General features: G+C 34.4%; 1 protein-coding gene and 1 long non-coding RNA gene across 5 annotated transcripts; both read left to right on the top strand.

Moving 5' to 3' along the window:
- The first annotated feature begins 1,173 nt into the window (after positions 1 to 1,173).
- On the top strand, positions 1,174 to 16,832 carry LOC123704655 (zinc finger protein ZPR1). 2 transcript variants are annotated; one of them, XM_045653067.1, is made up of 12 exons: positions 1,174 to 1,335; positions 2,088 to 2,221; positions 4,001 to 4,119; positions 4,628 to 4,804; positions 6,570 to 6,685; positions 7,088 to 7,111; positions 7,796 to 7,952; positions 8,916 to 8,986; positions 11,809 to 11,898; positions 13,267 to 13,439; positions 14,560 to 14,681; positions 16,137 to 16,832. In XM_045653067.1, exons 1-12 carry the CDS (start codon positions 1,231 to 1,233, stop codon positions 16,229 to 16,231), a joined length of 1,383 nt encoding a protein of 460 aa, XP_045509023.1. In that variant the 5' UTR covers positions 1,174 to 1,230; the 3' UTR covers positions 16,232 to 16,832. The 2 variants fall into 2 exon arrangements, with proteins under 2 accessions (XP_045509023.1, XP_045509024.1); XM_045653068.1 differs by lacking the exon at positions 7,088 to 7,111.
- Positions 16,833 to 17,001: 169 nt separating this feature from the next.
- LOC123704659 lies at positions 17,002 to 22,260 on the top strand. 3 transcript variants are annotated; one of them, XR_006753157.1, is made up of 2 exons: positions 17,002 to 17,387; positions 21,899 to 22,260. It is a non-coding gene; the product is annotated as an uncharacterized LOC123704659 (long non-coding RNA). The 3 variants fall into 3 exon arrangements; XR_006753156.1 differs by having other exon boundaries at positions 17,002 to 17,483; positions 21,902 to 22,260; XR_006753155.1 differs by having other exon boundaries at positions 17,002 to 17,483.
- Positions 22,261 to 22,496: the final 236 nt, after the last annotated feature.

Here is a 22,496-nt window from a genome sequence, read left to right as displayed (position 1 = left end):
ATTACAACCCTACCAATTTACACATCAGTTGTCTCTTCATACGCTCCAATATAACACGACTTTTTAATTCGGACGGTTTATAAGCGACAAATCGACAAAAATAATGCAATGACGTCACATTGCTACCTTTGCTTAGCTATTCCAAGGCCTTGTATTTTTTTCAAATGACATCATTTTAGGTCCCCCACGATTTGTGACATTGCTATGTTTGTAAATTTGAATTTATATTCAACTCATGTTTTAAAATTAGTAGGATTGCGATCTATTAAACAACTAGAAAAAAAAAACACAAAGTTTGTTGTCACTCAAGAAACAAATACAAGCGGATACGGTTTAATATGCTGAGAATCATTGAGTTAATATTATGTACTACTGAGAATATAATATTATTTCGACCAGTACTTGTAAAACAATTAGCATAGTTTCACGACCTTGCCTATTGATACAAATTTTACTTTTGCATAAGAAAAAAGGTCTTTTAGTAAATAATTATTGTCGCCGAGCTTCAATATTGCTTACTGTTTTTGTGGAGGCGTTGACTAAATTGTAATCGTTCTATATTTTAGAATTTTGTTGTTTTTACTACATTGTTGTATATCGCGATCATAATATATATAATTAGTTATGATGTCACGATATACTGTCGTGGCTCTTGACCTTTGTAGATGGATATGGACTATCATTTCATTTACCTATTGTTTGTATACTTTTATGATAAAACCTATCATGTATATTAATTATTATTAGTTATACCACAGAATATATTATAATGTTATACCTGCAGCAAGATTAGATATGTGCTTAGTAAAAAGTATTTATTTTTATTTATTTATTTATCATTACCTACATCAATTACCTTTACAGGCTTAACCTAATGCGGTATTGACTTACACTAATTTAGTAATTTATTTATGTATTAATTGAAAAGAATGAAACATTTAAACAGCAAGCAAAACATTTAAATTTATTTACAGCTGTATAATTGTCTCATAGCAGCGCCAATAGATCGCTGGAAACTAAATTTATTATAGTATTTTTCAGTACGTTACATTTGCCCTAAAATTTGGGAAATAATTATACGTAAAGTAACATTTTTACCAATGTCATTTTTGTCATATGTCACTTTCAACGAGCTTTCAAGTGTCAATACGTTGACAGTTGTGACTACACTATTTTGCCGAACGCATTTCGTATTCAGAAGTGTGGAAAATTTAATATTTTACGTAAAAAATGAGTACTGTAGAGAAAAAACCTCTATTCCGGGACCTCACAGGTGAAGATCCAGACCCGGAGGTTACAGAAATTGAGTCGCTATGTGTGAATTGTCATGGCAATGTAAGTTTTTTATTGGAGGTTTCTGGAACATATTTTCTTCCTAAATATTCTTACACGAATTGAGTATTTGAGACAGTATTAGCTATTATTTTACGTAATATTACGATCTAAACGATGATAATGTGTATTTTATCATAATTTTATTGCTAGATATTATTAAAATTACCTTTACAATCTAACCCCAAATTGCATCGTAAACATTACGATGTTTTTGTGATAAAAGACACAAATACTATGATTTATTCAGTAAAATACGCAATTAGAGCAGTTTTACAGGATAAATTAAGTTATTACATAAGATAGGGTGTGTCCCTATAATAGTTATTATTCATAGTTCATACATACAATTTTTACAAATTATTGTCTTAATGGTGTAGTAATTGGTAATTATAAATATAACGCTCTCGGGTCTGAGTTAGATAACCTTCTTTCGGTTATATTTATGTTAAAAATAATAATTTACAATGTATGTTATATAATATTGTATACATACATACATTAATAATATAGGTCTGATGACATATAAATTTAATTTGGTAATTGCAGAAATCATTTCCAATATATCTATACAATATATGTATGCTTATTTTATGGGAATCGAAAATAAAAATAATTTGTATAAATTATAAAATTTTGCACTAAAGTATATTTTATTATGTTTTATGAGCCTAGTATAGCCTCGTCATGCGTAAATAAAATGAATAAACACACATTACCATACAGTACAAGCAAAAGCTACTTTACATTTGCAGGGAATGACCCGCCTCCTCCTAACTCGCATCCCACACTACAAGAATGTAGTGTTAATGTCGTTCTCGTGCGAGGAGTGCGGCTTTGAGAACAACGAGATACAGCCAGGGGGCGCTATCGCAGAGTTTGGTATTCGGTAAGTTATTATGTAACTAAGGGCTGACTTTTCAATCCTTGGTTAAAACTTATTCATTGAATAACGTATTAAAGTACCATTTCAAAAATGTTATCTAATTGTCCGTATTTTACAGTTTACAGGTGACATTTTAAAATGTTCGAGTAATACTTTATTGGACGGATAAATTTTAACCAAGGATTGAAAAATCGGTCCTAAGTATCTTAAGTGACTATGCCCTGATAGATGTTTTTTTAGTTTACATGTTATTTATATTTTATATTAATTAATAGCGCCCGGTTTCGCCCGTAGTACATACTTACATACATACATACTTTGCAATAAAAGGCAGCCTATGTTCTTTCTCAGGGTCTAAAGATTGTCTGTGCCAAATTTCATCAAAAACTGTTGAGAGGTTTAAGTGGGAAAGCGCTAAAGTAAATTCTTCCCGCGCCGATAGCTGTTTAAAAACCACTAATAAGACTTTAATTTGCCATTTATAAATGTACTAAAGTACCCGTCACGAGAAGCTATAAATTATGTAAACAAACATCTTTTACTAAGTAAACATTTTATACTGCGAGATAATAATAAATTGACCATATTCAATCGACATGAAATATAGACGGGTTATATGAAAGTAACAACCTATTTAATTTAGTCGGATCATATTTTAACGACGCAAAGCGCTATCGTTTGTGTTTCTTGGTACCGGAACGCGTCCGTCGCAGGGATTGTGAACTATCGGGACGCCATTTTGAAATAAACGCATCATTCGAGTTTCGAATGCGTACGAGTTTGTTTCATTGCTTTGCATATATCGCGGATCTGGTTGTTATTGTTAATTTTGTTATTGTTTCGTTATCACTTTTTTATTGTTGTTACTTTAATTGTTGCGTTAATTTTATTTGTTATTACGTATAATGGAGCCAGTAGCCAGTACATCTAAGGAAATAAATTCGCCACGAAAAAAACGTCAAAAGGTGCGTAATACAATTTATCTAAAATATATAATAAGTAAAAAGAAAGAGTTGTTTGTTCAAACGCGCTAATCTTTGGAAACTTAAGGTTAATATTAGAAGTAGGTAGTATTAAATTAATATTTGTTACTTAATAATTTATTAAATCTTAAACAAATTCATTTTTTTTGTTGGTCCAAATGTTGTGAACTCCTGAACACTTGTTTACAAAATTTATAGCTTCTCATGACGGTTACTTTAGAGTATTTTGAACACGCTTTTGTACACTTGGAATGGTGACAATATAATAATATAATATTTTTTGCTTTTACCTATGTACTTATAAATATATCCACTATCTTATAATATAAAAATGAATCCCAAAATGTGTTGGTAAGGGCATAACTTGAGAACGGCTGAACCGATTTCGTTAATTCTTTTTTTATTATATTTCTTGAAGTACGAGGATGGTTCTTATGTAGAGAAAACGTAAATATGTACCACGGGCGAAGCCGGGGCAGACTGCTAGTAATATTATAAATCACCTCGGACCACTAGGTCCCACCCAGTGCCCCGCCTGTAGTTGCAGGCGGCGTTGCCACCACTGAAAGGGGCCGTCGCCCCGAACAGTTACCCCGAGGCCTGTGAAGGCCTGCGTGGAAGACCCGATGACTGACGAAAGTTTGTGAGGATGTGCTTGTGTTTGTTACTCTTTCACGCAAATACTACTGAACAGATAACAATGAAATTTAGCACACATATAGAGGGTAACTTGGATTAACACATAGGATAGGTTTCATAGAAAGCTAGTTCTATATAATTATATGTATATATATTCCAGATGGAAACTCCGTGTAGAAGACGCGGCAGATCTCAACAGACAAGTTGTAAAGAGTGATTTTACGAGGGTCTACATTCCAGAACTAGAGTTTGAGATACCAGCTCAGAGTCAGAAAGGAGGTACGTTTTTATTGAATGAATATTTAAATTTAAATTAAAAAAAAATGAATGAATGAAAGCCTTTATTGCAAGAACATTTACAAGTAACAATAATTTAATAGCTTAACTAGGTTTCTTCTGGGTATCTTGCTTGCCTTTCGACAAAAGCCTCCTCCAAACTCTTCCACGATTGCCTTTGAAGTGCTAGTGCTTCTCCAGGTCAACCAGGTCTCCAGGTCGTATTTATCAAAATCGCGCAAATTATCAAACCCGTGAAGTTTATATATTTTCTTAATTTATTAGCAAAAATTTCTTGAGTTTTTCTTTTATAACATCCATCTCCTGACAATAGCGAACACATCAAAATAATAATAATCGGAATCGGTCCAGCCGTTCACGCGGGATGCCGTGACCAAGGGAAATAGGGATTAATTTTTATATATAGAGATTTGATTTTTATATTTATCCATTTACAAAGGTAACAATTATGGTTGTTTTATTTTTTACATATTTTTTTATTAATTCACAGAAGTAACAACGGTTGAAGGTATACTAGCCCGAGCGATCTCCGGTCTATCCCAAGACCAGGAGGCAAGAAAGAAAGATCATCCAGAAGCAGCGGAGCAGATTGCAACATTCGTGAGGAAACTCCAGGGTCTCAGGGGCTTGGAGACCATGTGGAACTTGGAGTTGGAGGATATTAGCGGTGGGTGTTATTTATTATATTACACTGGTCAACAATGATTTTGTTGCCCTGGATGTGAAAGTGGTTTCGAATAATTTAATGCATATTATATATAGAACTATTAATGGTTTTGGTAGATTGGCTCTAGTTTTTTTTTATCCTAATTTTCTTACTAGACTCTAAAACGCAGCATGAAATAGAAGGTATATTTGTTTTACATCATTTATTTATTACAAAGTTTTACATATTGTTTTGTTTTAGTATTTAATTAATTCAAATGGATATAAAAATAGAGAAAAATCATTAAAACTTATGAAATAGTACAAGGAAATAGATTTTATAAGCTTCTCTTCTTAGTTAATTTTGGGACAATAGTTTTCTTATGGACCATCAGTAATCTGCCATCATGTGACGATCCCATATACCCTGATACCATTATTTCATAATTTTTACTTCTTTTTCGATGTGTTCTTCCTGTTTCTCACAGAAATTCCGCAGATTTACTGGATATCTATCCAGGAGACTGTGGGCAAAGTGTAGCTTTATGCTCGTATTTGCTCATAAAATAATGAAGTTTTTTAAACAACTGTTGTGCCATTTCTTTATAATTTGGTGTTTTAAATTAATCTTAAATTAATTAATACTATATCTCTCCATAATTTACATTCAGCATCAGTTATTAAATTTTGTTAAATTTTAATTTTTTATCAATTGTCGACACGCCCGTCCTGTAGGGCCATCGGGTATTCTTCTTATACTTCTAGATTCCCTCAAAGGCCTAAATTTTCATATTTATTAATTATTCCTAATGAATTTGCTTTATCTAATTCTATTAATAAAAACATCAAGGGAATTTCGTATACCTATCCACTTTGCTGACCAAGTGCTACTGGGTTTCTTTAACTCAATACAAACCGAACATTGTTGTTCATAAAAATATTTTTTTACAGAAACCATTTATTATTCTGATATTCTACAGTCAGTTTTATAGAATAGGGTTCTGTCTGAGCGAATAAATGTGCAGAAAACGTAATTCACCTAAAAATAAACACTTGTTAGTAACCCGTACTCTGAAGGGCCGTAAGAAATTTTTATATCTGAAAATCCAAATTAAAAAAAAACTAGAGCCAATTAAATAATTTTAATGCTTACATTCGCAAACTGGGTACTTGAAATATATAAATCTGTAGAAATAACCAGGGCAACAAAAAAAAATTGTTTTTTGTTGAGCTGTGTTATCTATACTAATATTATAAAGTTGAAGAGTTTGTTTGTTTGAACATGCTAATCTCGGTAACTACTGGTTCGATTTGAAATATTCTTTCGGTGCTAGATAACCCATTTATTGTGGAAGGCTATATATCATCACGCTAACACCAACAGAAATGGAGCAATGCGGGTAAAACTGCGGAACGCAGCTAGTTACTTACGTTTTAACAGAAGCTCAGTTAAAAACGCACAGAAGAAATATACATAATTAGCTAACCGCCCGCGGCTTCGCCCGCTTTGTCAAAAACCTAATAAATTATATACTAAAACAGTCCTCTAGAATCACACTATTATTTTAAAAAATCCGCATCGAAATCCGTTGCGTAGTTTTAAAGATTTAAGCATACATAGAGACAGAGAAAGGACTTTGTTTTTGTTTGCAACGTTGTTTTGTTGTTAATACTACGTAGTGAAGACGAATTTAAATACATAATAATTTTGCTTTAATCTGTGAATATATTTTTAAAGTGAGTTTTAAAGTATGTATCTAAAAAAATTTTTTTTTTATTTCTTACAGGCAACACATTCGTAGAGAACCCAGACGCGCCGAAACGTGACCCGCGATGTGACAAAACTGAATTCACGAGGAACAAGGAGCAAGATCACTTGCTCGGTATATATAGGAAGGATGAGGTGAGATATAAATAATATTTACTGCTAAAAACTGCGATTTTCTACTACTAGTACTAGTTTACTATAATCTACTGTTTTCTACGAAAATCTGTGATTTTCTACTATAACTGACTGATTTTTATCATTCTCTACTATAAACTACTATTTTCTACCATAATCTACTATTTTCTACTATAAACCACTATTTCTACCATTTTCTACTATAATCTACTATTTTCTACCATAAACTACCATTTTCTACTATATACTACCATTTTCTACCATAAACTAATACTTTCTACTATAAAAATATAATTTATCAGTAGATTGAAATAAGTGTGATAGAAATTATTTAAAAAAAGAGTTTTTCAAATAAATAATACAAATAATAGTAATTAATATTTATTTATTTTTCGCAAGCAGACAAGGAGCGCCATGTATTTACCCGTAAGATGTTTTCTTTTAATTTGTACCAATATAGAGTTTTTTGTTGACCCCAAATGTTTTTACCGTTGAAACCAAACTGAAAAATATATTGTAATGACGATTCAAAAGTGCTTCTAGAAGAAGTCTAATTGAATAAATAAATGTTTGAGTTTGAGTTTATTCCATATATGACAAGACTGTATGCATGGTGCAATTTTTTTTTATCCCAGTAGTTCATTTTCCTTTTAGAATATTTATACCATTTTCATAAAATTCTGAAAAAAGCTCTTAAAAAGAGTTTTATTCAATACTAGCTGCTACGCGCGGTTTCACCCCCGTGTCTCACTCCTGTTGGTCGTAGCGTGATGATATATAGCCTATAACCTTCCTCGATAAATGAGCTATCTAAAACTGAAAGAATTTTTGAAATCAGACCAGTAGTTCCCGAGATTAGCGCGTTCAAACAAACAAACAAACTCTTCAGCTTTATAATATTATAGTATAGACTAATTTACCGCCCGCGGCTTCGCCCGCTTTCTCTAAAACGATTTGAGATTTAAACTATCCTATCTCTCAAGTTGGATCGAACTGCACATGGTGTGCGAATTTTATTATAATCGGTTAAGTGGTTTAGGAGTCCATTGAGGACAAACATTGTGACACGAGATTTATATATATTAAGTTATATATATTACGTTTATATAGTTATCCCCGGACACGGTTGCCAGCCTCCCGGGGTCCATAACCCCGGCGGACCCGAGCCAGGGGTCCTACGACAAGCTCGTCGCGGACGAAGTGTTGCAATTCGCGACCAATTGTCCAGATTGTAACGCGCCAGCCGATACTAATATGAAATTGACTAGTGAGTATTTGGAAGAAAAACACACACAAAAATGCACACACACACACACACAACAGATAGATTAAAAAAAAAACAATGAATCTATACATATAATAAAATCGTAGGAAAGTCAAACTGTACATTGAATATTTTTTATAAAGAATACTTGGGGCGTGAATCGTGATCTACAGCCGATATTGAAGCCAAATATAGAATTTTTGTCTGTTTGTATGTCCGGGTTAAACTCAAAAAGTACTGCATGGATTTCCTTGAATTTTGGTAGAGAAATAAGTTGAGACCGGAGAAATCGACGTTGCCAGCGAGAAGCTAGTAATAAATAAATAAAGAAACACTTTATTTAAATTGTAAGTTTTTTTGTATGGCTAAACCTGAGAAAATTTTCATTGAAATAATAATAAATAAATGATTTATAATCAACATTGAGGTACTATGTACAATGTTCTAGAGATGGCATCGCTACTACACTATTTGTAACACGAGTTAGAGTCAATCGTCTCAAACCATTTTTTTTTTTGTAACATTGATTGGTTTTAATTGATAAGTTTATTCATATTTTTTTAATAAGATAAGCAATATTTATTTGTTACATTGATTGGTTTTAATTTATAAGTAACTAGCTTACCGCCCGCGGCTTCGCCCGCTTTCTCTAAAACGATTTGAGATTTAAACTATCCTATCTCTCAAGTTGGATCGAACTGCACATGGTGTGCGAATTTTATTATAATCGGTTAAGTGGTTTAGGAGTCCATTGAAGACAAACATTGTGACACGAGATTTATATATATTAAGATAAGAGGCAGAATATCTACTCACTAGCCGCCCCGCGCAGCGCACAGATTTTGTTGTCCTCTTTATACGTAGTAATAATACCTCAATGATAATAATCAAGTAAAAATTTTATCAAAATTCAATGCTATAAAAATATATTATTGAAAATTTTCAATTTTATCTTTTTGTTTTCAGAAATACCCCATTTCAAAGAAGTCGTGATCATGGCGACTGTGTGCGAAGCGTGCGGACACAGAACTAATGAGGTGAGAGTTTAAATGTTGCCACTTAATATTATGGTGTTGGGGCTGCCAGCTTTTTGCCAAAAAAAAATTTGTTTTCTACATATTTGGAGAGATTTAGTCTTGTATCTTTTTGGGAAAAATTTATACATTTTTTTATTTTGATGTAAAACAGTGGACATATTATATTCAGTTAAATTATTTGTGTATGAGATGTATTGGCAACCCTATGCTGTATCTTATATTTTTAGTATTGGTGCTAATTTCTGTAAACTACCTAGAGTATATAATAAAAATTATTATGATTTATGTATACAATTATGATAGTACACCATAAGTATGAACGGTCAAGCGTGAATTTGTTCTTGAAATATTTTGTATATGATTTATATATTTATCTAACTTTACATGGAATATGATTTTATGGCATTTTTTTATTATTTTGAACTAAAATTTTCGTTCCAATACCCTTCAAAAGTTAATCAGTATGTATATGTCGCAGCCATCTGGTCGAATGACTGGCGCGTTTATTGAATCACGAGATTTAATTGATTGACTAAAGAGCAACTCGCCAAGTTGTTGAATAAATAAATAAATATTTCGGGACAATTTTCACACACGGCACGATCTGATCCCATACTAAGATTTCGCTTGTGTTATGGAAACCAGATGGCTGATAAACATACATATATAATTTTAAATAAATACTTATATAGATAATTAACACCCAGACACAGAGCAAGAGAACAGAGATACAGTTATATTTGGACGTTGAGTGACGTTTGCTGAATCAAGGTTCGGCCTAGTCATTCAATGAACGCGCTAGTCATTCAATCACATAGCAGCCAGATAATGGCGACGTATACATACTCAAGATTTTTTTCCAACTATTCGCGATATTAAAACAAATTCACGCTTGACCATTTCTTCAAATACTAGAAATACTCTAATCGAACTATATACAGGGTGGGGACGATTGGACGAATTGGTACAACGAGGTATTTATAAATAATAATAGAATAGATAGCTGCCATGTTGGATTTGTGTTTGCGTTATATTTATCCACTAGCTGCTCCGCGCGGTTTCACCCGCGTGGCTCTACCCCTGTTGATCTTAGCGTGATGATATATAGCCTATAGCCTTCCTCGATATATGGGCTATCTAACTCTGAAAGAATTTTTCAAATCGGACTATTAGTTCCCGAGATTAGCGCGTTCAAACAAACTCTTCAGCTTTATAATATTAGTATAGATTTAAATGACATCAGAAGTGAAACTTCTTTGGCAAGATTCAAAGATACGCGTGTTACTGCCGTGACGACGTGACATTATTGCCATGACGCGACCTGGAAATTTTACTTTTGGGAGTAAAATTTCGAGTTCGCGTCATGGCAATACCGTCACGTCATTCAGTAAGTCGATTTTAGTATCTTTGATTTTTGTCAAAGAAGTTTCACTTCTGACACGTGTACTCGGCAAACACGCTCTTTTTATGTATACGATAAATATAACGCAAATACAAACCGACACCCTGTATAACCGCTATATATTGATAATTTAGCTTATCCGCTGCCAATTTGTTATTTTGTACCACCCTGTATAGCGCTGGTCAGCTTTATTCATTTAATATATAATGTTTTACTAGATATTAATTATAATTATGTACTTTATACGAAAAAAAAAACCGGCATTGTTCCCGTTCCCGTGAGATTTCTGGGATAAAAAGTAGCCTATGTCTTATTCTGGGTCTTCAGCTACCTACATACAAAATTTAATTGTAATCGGTGCCGTTGTATTTGCGTGAAAGAGTAACAAACATACACATCACACATCCATTCTCACAAACTTTGGCATTTATAATATTAGATCCCTTTCCTATCCTACTACTTATATTATAAATGCGAAAGTTTGTGAGGATGGATGTATGTGTGTTTATTACTCTTTCACGCAAATACTACTGAACCGATTATAATGAAATTTAGCACACATATAGAAGATAACTTGGATTAACACATAGAATAGGTTTGCCCGCGGCTTCGCCCGCGCAGTCAAAGAAAAACCCGCATAGTTCCCGTTCCCGTGGGATTTCCGGGATTGCGTCATTTTCCCGGGATAAAAAGTAGCCTATGTCCTTTCTCGGGTATCAGAATATCTTCATACCAAATTTCATGAAAATTGGTTCAGTATAGTTTAGGCGTGATTGAGTAACAGACAGACAGACAGAGTTACTTTCGCATTTATAATATTAGTATGGATTCCGTAAATATAATTGAGTGAAACAAGATACTTAAAATAAAATAGATATATTTTTAATTCATAGAAACTCCCCTTTTTACCTTTATAAGCTTTTCTTAGCAAGCTTAAATTTTTTAGCTGTTATCTTATCATTGTATTACAGAAAAAAATGCGTTTTCCACATTGTAGTCTACAATTTATAATAAATAATTTATATTACTAAGGGCCGATTTTTCAATCCTTGGTTAAAAGTTATCCGTCCAATAAAGTATTAGAGCTAGCGCGCAAGAGCAACTTTTGTCTCCGCAACTATTTTGTCTCTCCCATCAACTCTATGGGCTAGTAAGAAAGTGCGCGCACGTAGCGACGCAACTTCCCATAGAGTTGATGGGAGAGACAAAATAGTTGCGGAGACAAAAGTTGCTCTTGCGCGGTAGCTCTTACACGAACATTTCAAAATGTCACCTGTAAACTGTCAAATACAGGTAATTAGAATACATTTTTGAAATGGTAGTTTAATACGTTATTCGATGAATAAATTTAAACCAAGGATTGGAAAATCGGCTCTAACTCTTGTATAAATAAAAAATATCACTTATTATTGTATAACAGGTAAAGTCGGGGGGTGGTATAGAAGAGAAGGGCGTAAAATTCGAAGTGAAAATCGCGACCAGAGATGATTTCTCGAGAGATATATTGAAGGTGAGTTTTTAATACAGTTTTATTTAATTCTTCATTAAATCATTCCTATTTCGATTTTGTTGTATTTCTATATTTGTATAGTTGTATTTATTAATATTTTCTATTATAAAAATACACTCTTTTGCCTAAAAAAATGTCGTTAATAAGTAAATACAGTTGTGTGTGTTGTGCTGTCCTTGATAAATAAATGTTTGTTTCTTTCTTTTTAAATGCGTGTCCGTAGAACCAAAGAGCACTAGGTTCGATTCCTGGTGGAGATTACCACAACACAGAAGGCTGATCACCTTCTTGCCTGTAAGGAAAATAGTTTGGGAAGTGCGTGAAATATATAAGCAAATGTATCACTGCATAGTATACTGTTATATAACAAAGTCGCTTTCTCTGTCCCTATGTCCCTTTGTATGCTTAAATCTTTAAAACTACGCAACTGATTTTGATGCGGTTCTTTTTAATAGATAGAGTGATTCAAGAGGAAGGTTTTAGTATATAATTTATTAAGTGTTAGACAAAGCTGGCGAAGCCGCGGGCGGTAAACTAGTTTTATATATAACACAACATTGTATAATATACAAACAGACAGAAGCATATATGGTAACGTTGTACACTAGCACGACATTTCACATTCAATTATACACGAATTGACGACACAAGATTGTATACATTACTTTGTATTGTTACTTCATGATGGAACTACATTTGATAGTTTAGATTTTTTAGAGATACACACTATTCAATAGTTCCACTTTAATATATATATTTGTTTCGTTTTTTATTACACAACTAGCTTCCGCCCACGACTTTGTACGTGCATCCCCGTTTTCCCCGTTCCCGCAAGAATTTCAGGAAATTCTTTCTTAGCGGATGCCTACGTCCTAACATCTACCTGCATGCCAAATTCCAGCCCGATACGTCCAGTGGTTTGGGCTGTGCGTTGATAGATCACTATATCAGTCACTTTTGAGTTTTATATATATAGATAAGTATATAAAAGTGAAACTATTCAATTGTGTTTCTTTTAAAATCTAAACTTAATATTGTATATCTCAATGTTGAATGAATTTACGCGTGTAGAGTATATTATTTTGCAATGTAACCAATATCTTCTTATCTATAATATAAAAATGAATCGCAAAATGTGTTGGTAAGCGCATAACTCGAGAACAACTGAACCGATTTCGTTAATTCTTTTTTTATTACATTCCTTGAAGTACAAGGATGGTTCTTATGTAGAGAAAACTTGAATATGTACCACGGGCGAAGCCGGGGTGGACCGCTAGTACAGGTATAAATGTAAATATAGAAATCATCATCAATTTGGGAAACTGTAATGTGTACTTGAACTAATAAAACAATTGTACAATTATACAGTCAGAGACATGCAGTATGAGTATACCGGAACTAGATCTCGAAGTGGGGGGCAGAGCCCTAGGGGGCAGGTTCACAACAGCCGAGGGCATAATTCGGGCCTTCATAGATCAGTTGGGGAATGCGCCCGCACTGCAGGGGGACTCGCCAGCTGTTGCTAAGGAGAATTTACAGATGTGAGTTTTTTTTTTATTTACGAAGTAAAAGTTTTTATTTATTTTATAAAGTTTCGTTATTGAAATTGATATTTTTAGTTTTATGGCATTCAAATGCTTTATAAATTTATATTTATAAGTTTCGTTATTTTAAAGTACATATACAGAAATACATATAATACTAGATTTCCGCCCGCGGCTTCGCCCGCGTTTGCAAAGGAAAACCCGCTTAGTTCCCGTTCCCGTGGGATTTCCGGGATAAAAACTATCCTATGTGCTAATCCAAGTTACCCTCTATATGTGTGCTAAATTTCATTGTAATCGGTTCAGGAGTTTTTACGTGAAAGAGTAATAAACATCCATGCATCTATACTTACAAACTTTCGCCTTTATAATATATATTAAAATTGGGGGTAAAGTGTTAGTTGTAATTAAAAATGAATACATTGTATGTATATGGTATGGTTATATTATTGCAAACAAATTATATTATGTGAGTTGCTTTAAGCATATTTTTAAAGCCATTTTGAAATTAATCATTGAATGATGTATTCTAACGTGTGACTTAATTCTGTATACCTCTTTATCACTATTTGACCGCCTCCTTGGTACAGTGGTTGACATGTAAGCGTAGAACTGAGGGGTCCTGGGTTCGATTCCCGGTGGAGACGAAGAAAAAAAATGTCTCGGTCTGGCAGGACACAGAAGGCTGATCACCTACTTGTCCCTAAAAGAAAATCGATCAGTGAAACAGATGTATGCAAAATGCATCTGCCCCTTACCCCACTAGGGGTCACGGGACTTCACTTATGTACCACTTACCGTTGTATACTATGATTGTATAACTTAATAGTGTGTCACTTATTGAAGTATACAAATATTAATAAAAACTTTATCTTAAATATTTAATCTAAATAATCTTATATATAAAAATGAATCGCAAAATGTGTTGGTAAGCGCATAACTCGAGAACGGCTGAACCGATTTCGATAATTCTTTTTTTATTATATTCCTTGAAGTACGAGGATGGATCTTATGCAGAGAAAACGTAAACATGTACCACGGGCGAAGTCGGGGCGGACCGCTAGTATAATATATAATTTATAATAAACATATATAATATATAATTTATAATAAACAGGTTCATAACAAAACTAGAAGAAGTACTCGACTGTAAGAGATCAATTACATTGATACTGGACGACCCGGCCGGTAACTCGTATGTGCAGAGTCTAAGTGACGATCCCAGTAAATACGATGATGGTGAGTAAACATAGGGAAATCTTTACTAATATTATAAATCTGAAGAGTTTGTTTGTTTGTTTGAACGCGCTGATCACATAAACACATTTAGTTGTTTTATATCCGTGTTAGCATTCCTTACGAACACAGCCATACCGTCATAAGACGATATAATTGTACAGAGTAGTTCTCCGCTCACCCGCAAGTTTTTAACTTTTTTGTCAAGGTGTACAAGTTAACACTATTTAATTAGAATAAGTGAATTGTAAAATCTATACATATAATAAATCTGTAGAAGGGTCAATTCTGTACATTGAAAATATTGAAAAAATAAATAGCAGGGGGTGTTACTGGATCGATACCAAACCCAAATATGTGATTAAAAAAAAATTTTGTCTGTCTGTCTGTCTGTATGTGAAGGCATCACGTGAAAACTAGCGGTTCGATTTCGATGAAACTTGGTATAATTATACCTTATTATCCTGGGCGTAAAATAGGATACTTTTTATCCTGGAAAAATACGTAGAAAAAAAAATCTTAATTTTTCAGTTTTATCCATAGACGTTGTTCCGTAGAACCGCGAACACACGTTGCGTATTATTATAGGCCTAGCCGTATTTGGGTCCAATAGATATTTATAAGATGTCATTGTCAGAGTTACTCAAAATGGATAAATAAACCATCCACGCGAAGACCGACATCCGCGCGGACGGAGTCGCGGGCGGAAGCTAGTTCTAAATAAATGTCTCTAAACCTAATCGCGGGAACTACTGGTCCGATTTGAAAAATTCTTTCGGTGTTAGATAGCCCATTTATCGAGGAAGGTTATAGGGTATATATCATCACGCTACGACCAACAAAACTGGAGCCACGCGGGTGAAACCGCGCGGAGCAGCTAGTATAGGATAAAAGAAAGAAAAATAGATGTTTGTATGTTTTATCACTACATAGTAGAAAACAAAGTCGCTTTCTCTGTCTCTATGTCCATTTGTACGCTTAAATCTTTAAAACTACGCAACGGATTTTGATGCGGTTTTTTTTAATAGATAGAGTGATTCAAGAGGAAGGTTTTAGTATATAATTTATTAGGTTTTAGACAAAGCGGACGAAGCCGCGGGCGGTAAGCTAGTTGTTGATAAACAAATTGACTTACAATATTGTGCAAAACAAATTGTCCGAAGCAAAATTGCCTACGCGTCTAGGCAGAGTTTTCTAATTAGAGATACATTTTGAACATTATTAACTTTTATAGTGAACTAGCTTCCGCCCGCGGCTTCGCCCGCGTGGTGTTTTGATAAAAGGTAGCCTATGTTCTTTCTCAGGGTCTAAAAACTGTCTGTGCCAAATTTCATCAAAATCGGTTGAGAGGTTTAAGCGGGAAAGCGTAACAGACAGACAGACAGAGTTACTTTCGCATTTATAATATTAGTAGGGAAGGGATGATCGAATTTTTTATATTTATTTTTTTGTTTGTAGGTATGAAAGTGGAATACTATGAACGCACACACGAACAAAACGACGAGTTGGGAATAAACGACATGAAAACGGAAGACTATGAACATGCCACGTAATAAATAATTAAAACACGTGTCAGAAGTGAAACTTCTTTGGCAAGATGCAAAGATACCAAAATCGTCGCCTTACCGTGACGTGACGGTATTGCCATGACGTTTGAAATTTTACTCTCAACGCGCCTAAAGAAGTTTCACTTCAATAAATATATATGTATAAAACTTTGTTCTTCTGTATATCTGTGTATTTATAGTGAGTTATCGAATTATAAAAATATATGCTCGATTTTTCAGTGTTCACATATTTAAAAGATGTGAATAAAACTAGCTTTCTGTCCACTTAAAATTTACACACAATTTCTAAATTAAAATCTACTCATATGTCAAAACTCATCCAAATCGGTACAGCTGTTTTGGCGTGAAAACTTACAGACAAACAGATAAATTTGCTTTTGCATTGTATAATATAAACACGTACTTACATAAGTATAGAAAAATATTACTATTATTTATTAGAAAGTAATGTAAAAAAAGTTCTGAAAACGTTACATCTCATGATGCATTTGAAAAATATTAATAACTAGCTTTCCACCCGCAGCTTCGCCCGCGCAGTCAAAGAAAAACCCGCATAGTTCCCGTTCCCGTGGGATTTCCGGGATAAAACCTATCCTATGTCCTTTCTTGGGTATCAAAATATCTCTATACCAAATTTCATGCAAATTGGTTCAGTAGTTGAGGCGTGATTGAGTAACAGACAGACAGACAGACAGAGTTACTTTCGCATTTATAATATTATAGTATGGATTAGTATGGATTATCTATTTATTATGTGTCTTTCTAAAACACACAGCGTTGGATGAAGAAAGCAGTCTATGAATCCTATATATCTCTATGCAAATTGGGTCACCTTACCAAATATCGATGGATCTTTCACCTCACTAGCAAGAGCGCGTCCCTAGTATGGCATCTGTCATCATCGCCTTTGACGCGCTGTCATCTTCCAAGCTCCATAGCGTTTATGAATTCGTGCGCAATAACATCGCGCAGAATATAATTCTCGAATTCGAATATATATAATTATAATTTTCGAATATTAAGTGTGATAAAACACACACGCGTTAAATTTTAGTGTTTTTCTAGTGAAAAACGGAATTAGTTCCAATACGAAACACAAAAGACCACGTTGTCGGAAGGAAATTCGAAAACCGGTGCTTTGGTATGTATAATAGTGGCGGGAACTCTTTTTCGTCCTCGGAGGACGAGAGAAGTAATGGTTCGTCACTGCCCAAGAGACCGGGAGACGAGAAATTCCGTAAGTACAATCAAACTTGTCAGAACATGTCCGGACTCGTGCATAGATTTTCATCCAGCACGTGGCATACATTTCACAGTATTTGACACAAATACATCAATATTTAGATGTAGGTAATTAATAAAACACAATGCATGCCTATAATGAGATCACTACATTATCATCGGGTTTCTTTATCATACACAGGCACATTGGTTACTGTGTCAAGTATTGCTTTTAACCAGACTTGTGAAATAGCGTTAGGCTACCTAGGTAGAAGGTACTTAGGTATAAGGAATCCACCGTGATCCCCTCTGGCTAACGAGCCCCAGCACTCAGCAGGTAGTGAGGCATCTCAATCACTTAGACCATTCAATTGTAACTACCTCAACAAAAGTGAGTACCTACTACTTAGTGCCCACTGACTACATAAATAATTCAAGACAATTAAGATGTACTTAGATTTTAGATAGTTAGTTACAAAACCTGTCTATCACAATATTCTAAAGAGAAGAAATTGTTAATTAACTATTTTAATATTATTTCAATATTGATACATGTCACATATAGATTTTACATTACTTATTATAGGATATGATATAGAGTGTATAATATGAGCAACAGTCTCACACAATATTCAGTAAGAGCTACTTATTACTGCAAGTTGAGATTACCTAATTTATCTTATGGTAAATAATTCTTAACATAAGGAGCTTATTTTCATAGCCAATTGATACCAGAATAAGCTTTGATTCTATGGGTACTTATTTGAATAGTAGTGAAAAATCATAAGAAATAGACATTGCAGATTATAAGAGGTAGATATGTTTATATACATTATCATCATCAAGGACCCATATTTACTGTATCCCCGAACAGTTGAATGAGATCATTCTTGGTTATAATGTTACTGATGATAATGTTGTTTATCTAGTTCCTTTCTTACTTAAGTGAAAGAGCTTGCCTTAAAATTAACACTCAGGTGTGATAACAATTCTATAATATCAACAGTAAAGTAACCAAAATCTTTGTATTTTTTATTTGTATCTTCTACAAAAATATGTACTGAAAATATGTACAAGGCGTCCTTAGCCATGATTAGCTTAGTATGGTTATGCTGAAAGAACTGTGTCCAGAAAGACCCAGAAAAATATATGCCATACTTACATTCAGATATGCTTCTGGCAATAAGAGCTGATGGCTCCGCCAGGTTGATATTCAACCTGAGACACCTAAACACCTAGGTATTAACCAGGTAATTTTGATACAGATCACAGATTATAACGGTAATTAAACATTTTATCATTTTACAAAGCCAGGATTGTCTTGTAAAATTAGACATCATTGGTAACAGTAATGAGATTCTCACAAGGTCAGGATTGGCTTGTACAATCAGGCATCATTGGCCTATTTTCTGCCTGCATATGGCAGCCATTTCAAATGGTCGCGGAGACCCTACAGGCTGGAGGTGCCCTCCTTCTGTTTTATTTAAGCTATTAAGTTTTTGTCTATTGAGACCGTTGCAAAATTAACTTCACAGGTCTTGTAGACTGTGAGGATTTTGGAAAAGCTTAATTGGCACTACAGCCACATAAAGTGCCTTCTGATTTAGTTGGACAATTATCTTTTGGGTCTACCATGACTAATCCAATTTAACTTCACAGGTCGCGGAGACCATGGAGGTTTTGGTAAAGCCTGATTGACAAGACTATTCCAATTCAACTTCACAGGTCGCGGAGACCATGGAGATATTGGTAGAGCTTGATTGGCACTCCAATCACAAAAAGGGCCACAGCCCTCTGATTTAGTTAAACTATCAGGATTATTCTAATAATTTAACTTCACAGGTCTCGGAGACCATGGAGATTTTAGTAAAGCCACAGAATGAGCTACAGCCTTCTAGTTAGACAATTATCTTTTCGTCTACAAGGATTGTTCCAATTAACTCTACAGGTCCCGGAGACCATAGAGATTTTGGGAAGGCAGGTTTGGCACATCAATTACAAAGTGTACATTGTAAGCCTGGATACTTGTGCCTCATGTGTAATACTATAGAAATGTCTGTGTTATTGCCAGTCCCAAAAGCCTCAAAGATAGAGCATACTGTGGTAGTCATTAAAAGGACCATGTCTTGCACTAAATAAGAGTTGCAGACAGTTCTAGACATCTAACACTGAGAGGACTGTACAGTTGTCGCCTCCAGGTATTTCTCTAGAGTTTCGCGCACAGCAGACCAAGAGAGAAAGGCTTTCCCTCTACATGCTATACAAGACTTAAGAGTTGTGGAAAAGAAACATAGACAGAAATGTAATAGTCTTTGTAAAAGAACAAGTTTCTCACTTCCTAACTACAGATACCGCAGATGCGGGCTGAGTAGGACATCTGAACAGTACTTACCTGTCAGAGAAATGAAGAGGGAAGCAGGGGACTTGGCATTAGAACTTCTGACTTAGATGTCGTGTACCAGATATGCAATAAAAGTGCTTCTGAGTAAATTGCAAGGGGTGCACATCCTGTAGCCCAAGCTATCAATCAGACTTTGGTCGCCCACATACAAAGGTTGCTGACTCTCTTAGCTCTTACAACTGAGTAACTGTACCTAGCTGAAAAGTTGAGAATAACTCTTGGCACGCTTCCAGGACGCCTAAGTGGCCTTTGATTTAGATTGCCTCTCAAGAAATCAACCTGTACCGGAGTGGCTTCTCCTACCTTGTACAACAGGAAATATAATATTTCGGAAGCTCCTGATATGGACCATTTCGCTACCCAAAGGAATGCTTTAGTGCCAAGGCATATTTGCCAAAGCCTGCTCCGAATTTTGCGACATCTGCAGTCGTTGATGGAGCTGACGCCTAGACTGAATATTCCCTTTCAAGGGTAATCCTCCAAGTGCACTAGCGCACCTCGCACCCCGGGACCGGGGCAGATACATAGCACCCAAGGGTGGCTTATGGTTGATATAATAAATAATAATAATATACGGGCATTTCTCCGCAACTCAATGTCAAGCGCCTAAAGATGGCTTATGGTTATTGACTATTATGGTTATATATGGTTATTGACCCGGAAGTCATGAGCACTCAGACCATTGGTGAATGGCCTTACGGCCTTATGGCCCCCCAACTGCTCAGTCAGAAAAAGGGGGGGGGAGGGGAGAAAACAGCCCATTGTAAAGCAAAGGAGAAAGAGCAGTTAAGTAGTGGTGCCCCTCCACAGTGCCAACATATGACCCTCCAAGCAGGAGGTGACTTTCATAATGCAATGCTTAAAAAAAAAAAAAAAAAAAAAGAATGCATGTAATCTAGTACACAGGGATTCTATTTAATTGGCTTAAGTCTATCATAAGCAAGCTCAACCTGTTCATGACATGAACATGACTTCTGAAAACCTCAAAATACAGTTTTTTTATCACAGCAAGATAAGATTATAACCTGACCAGAATTTGGATACTAAATGGATACAACAACACATTATCCATCAGGTGGTCGGTTGTGAGGAAACTCAGACACATAGATATGCCCAGTGACCCATGTGGAAAGGTTGGTTCAAGTAACAAAGGACTGATTTTCAATCTTAAAAGTAGATAATTGATTCTTATCTAAATTATATAAAGGGGCGGACCCTTTAACCTTGCAACACAAACCTTTATCTCTGGCTAGTTAAGGTCCCTCCAGATCTTAAAGACAGTAAACATAGCAGCCCTGTCCAGCAGTGGCTTCAAGAATGTGGTAAGGGCACCAACCCGTGGAGGCAGTGGAAGGACCATACAGTCAATTATAAAAGTTTTACTGTCAATCAGTCAATTTAGCCAGTGCCTGGTTTACTTTAAGGTAACCTGAAACTGTTTAATTTATTATTTAATTCAGTGTAATTAATTTAAGATCATAGTAATGATCAATGTGTAACAAACATGCTTAATGCTTAAGGTACAGTTGTGTTAACATTGCTTATTATAGTTATTTTATATACAGATGTTATTTACTGTAGTATTTAGCCTTAGAGGCTCCATTGTTTATCCTTGGTGACATTGATCTTCCTTTGAGTTATAATTTTTAAAATTTTATTTTTATGTTATTATTTGAACTTTGATTTGTATCAAAGATATAGAGAAATAATTAAGCAGTTCTTAGGTTCTAAGACTTAGTTCATTAGTATTGGCTTATTGAGAAGATTATCTGAGGAGAATAATTTAAAATTTAGAGGATACCTATATGGTTAGTTCTTACAATATGAAAGAAAAACAATTTTTGTTGTTATTACATAACCCCCTTGTATTGTTTTTAGAATTTAAAATATAACTTTATTTTACAATACAACAGGTTCATTTAACATTCTGTAAGGAATGAAATTTAAGTTGTTAATACAGCACTTAGGTATTACAATATTAACAAGATAATTTATTTTCAACATAGCGTTTGTATGTCTTTCTTCACCAGCAGATATCAAACACATCTTCATCCAACGCTGTGTGTTTTAGAAAGACACATAATATTGATGTTTTGCATTAAAACAAAACATGTATTATGTGTCGAATAAAACACACAGCGTTGCAGTTTACTGCTTGCTGATGAAGATGCTATGGAGCTTGGAAGATGACAGCGCGTCAAAGGCGATGATGACAGATGCCATACTAGGGACGCGCTCTTGCTAGTGAGGTGAAAGATCCATCGATATTTGGTAAGGTGACCCAATTTGCATAGAGATATATAGGATTCATAGACTGCTTTCTTCATCCAACGCTGTGTGTTTTATTCGACACATAATACATGTTTTGTTTTAATGCAAAACATCAATATTATTTTTGTTTGTTTAAATACCTATTTACAATAAATATAAAACATTTGTCTGTATATTTGTATGAAAAACTTGAGTTTCTGTTATCAGACTAGCATTCTTTTTTTTTTTCAACAAAAGCACTGTATATTTTGTCAGTCTTATTTCTAAGCTATTTCCATGAAAAGTAATTATGATTATTACTATGTTTTTAACAAATTTCATCTAAATCTCATAGAAGTTTTAAGCAAGTTATTTTAG

This window comes from Colias croceus, chromosome 30 (genome assembly GCF_905220415.1).
Source record: "Colias croceus chromosome 30, ilColCroc2.1".
NCBI classification, from domain to species: domain Eukaryota; kingdom Metazoa; phylum Arthropoda; class Insecta; order Lepidoptera; family Pieridae; genus Colias; species Colias croceus.
This window is presented reverse-complemented; position numbering and strand designations above follow the sequence as displayed.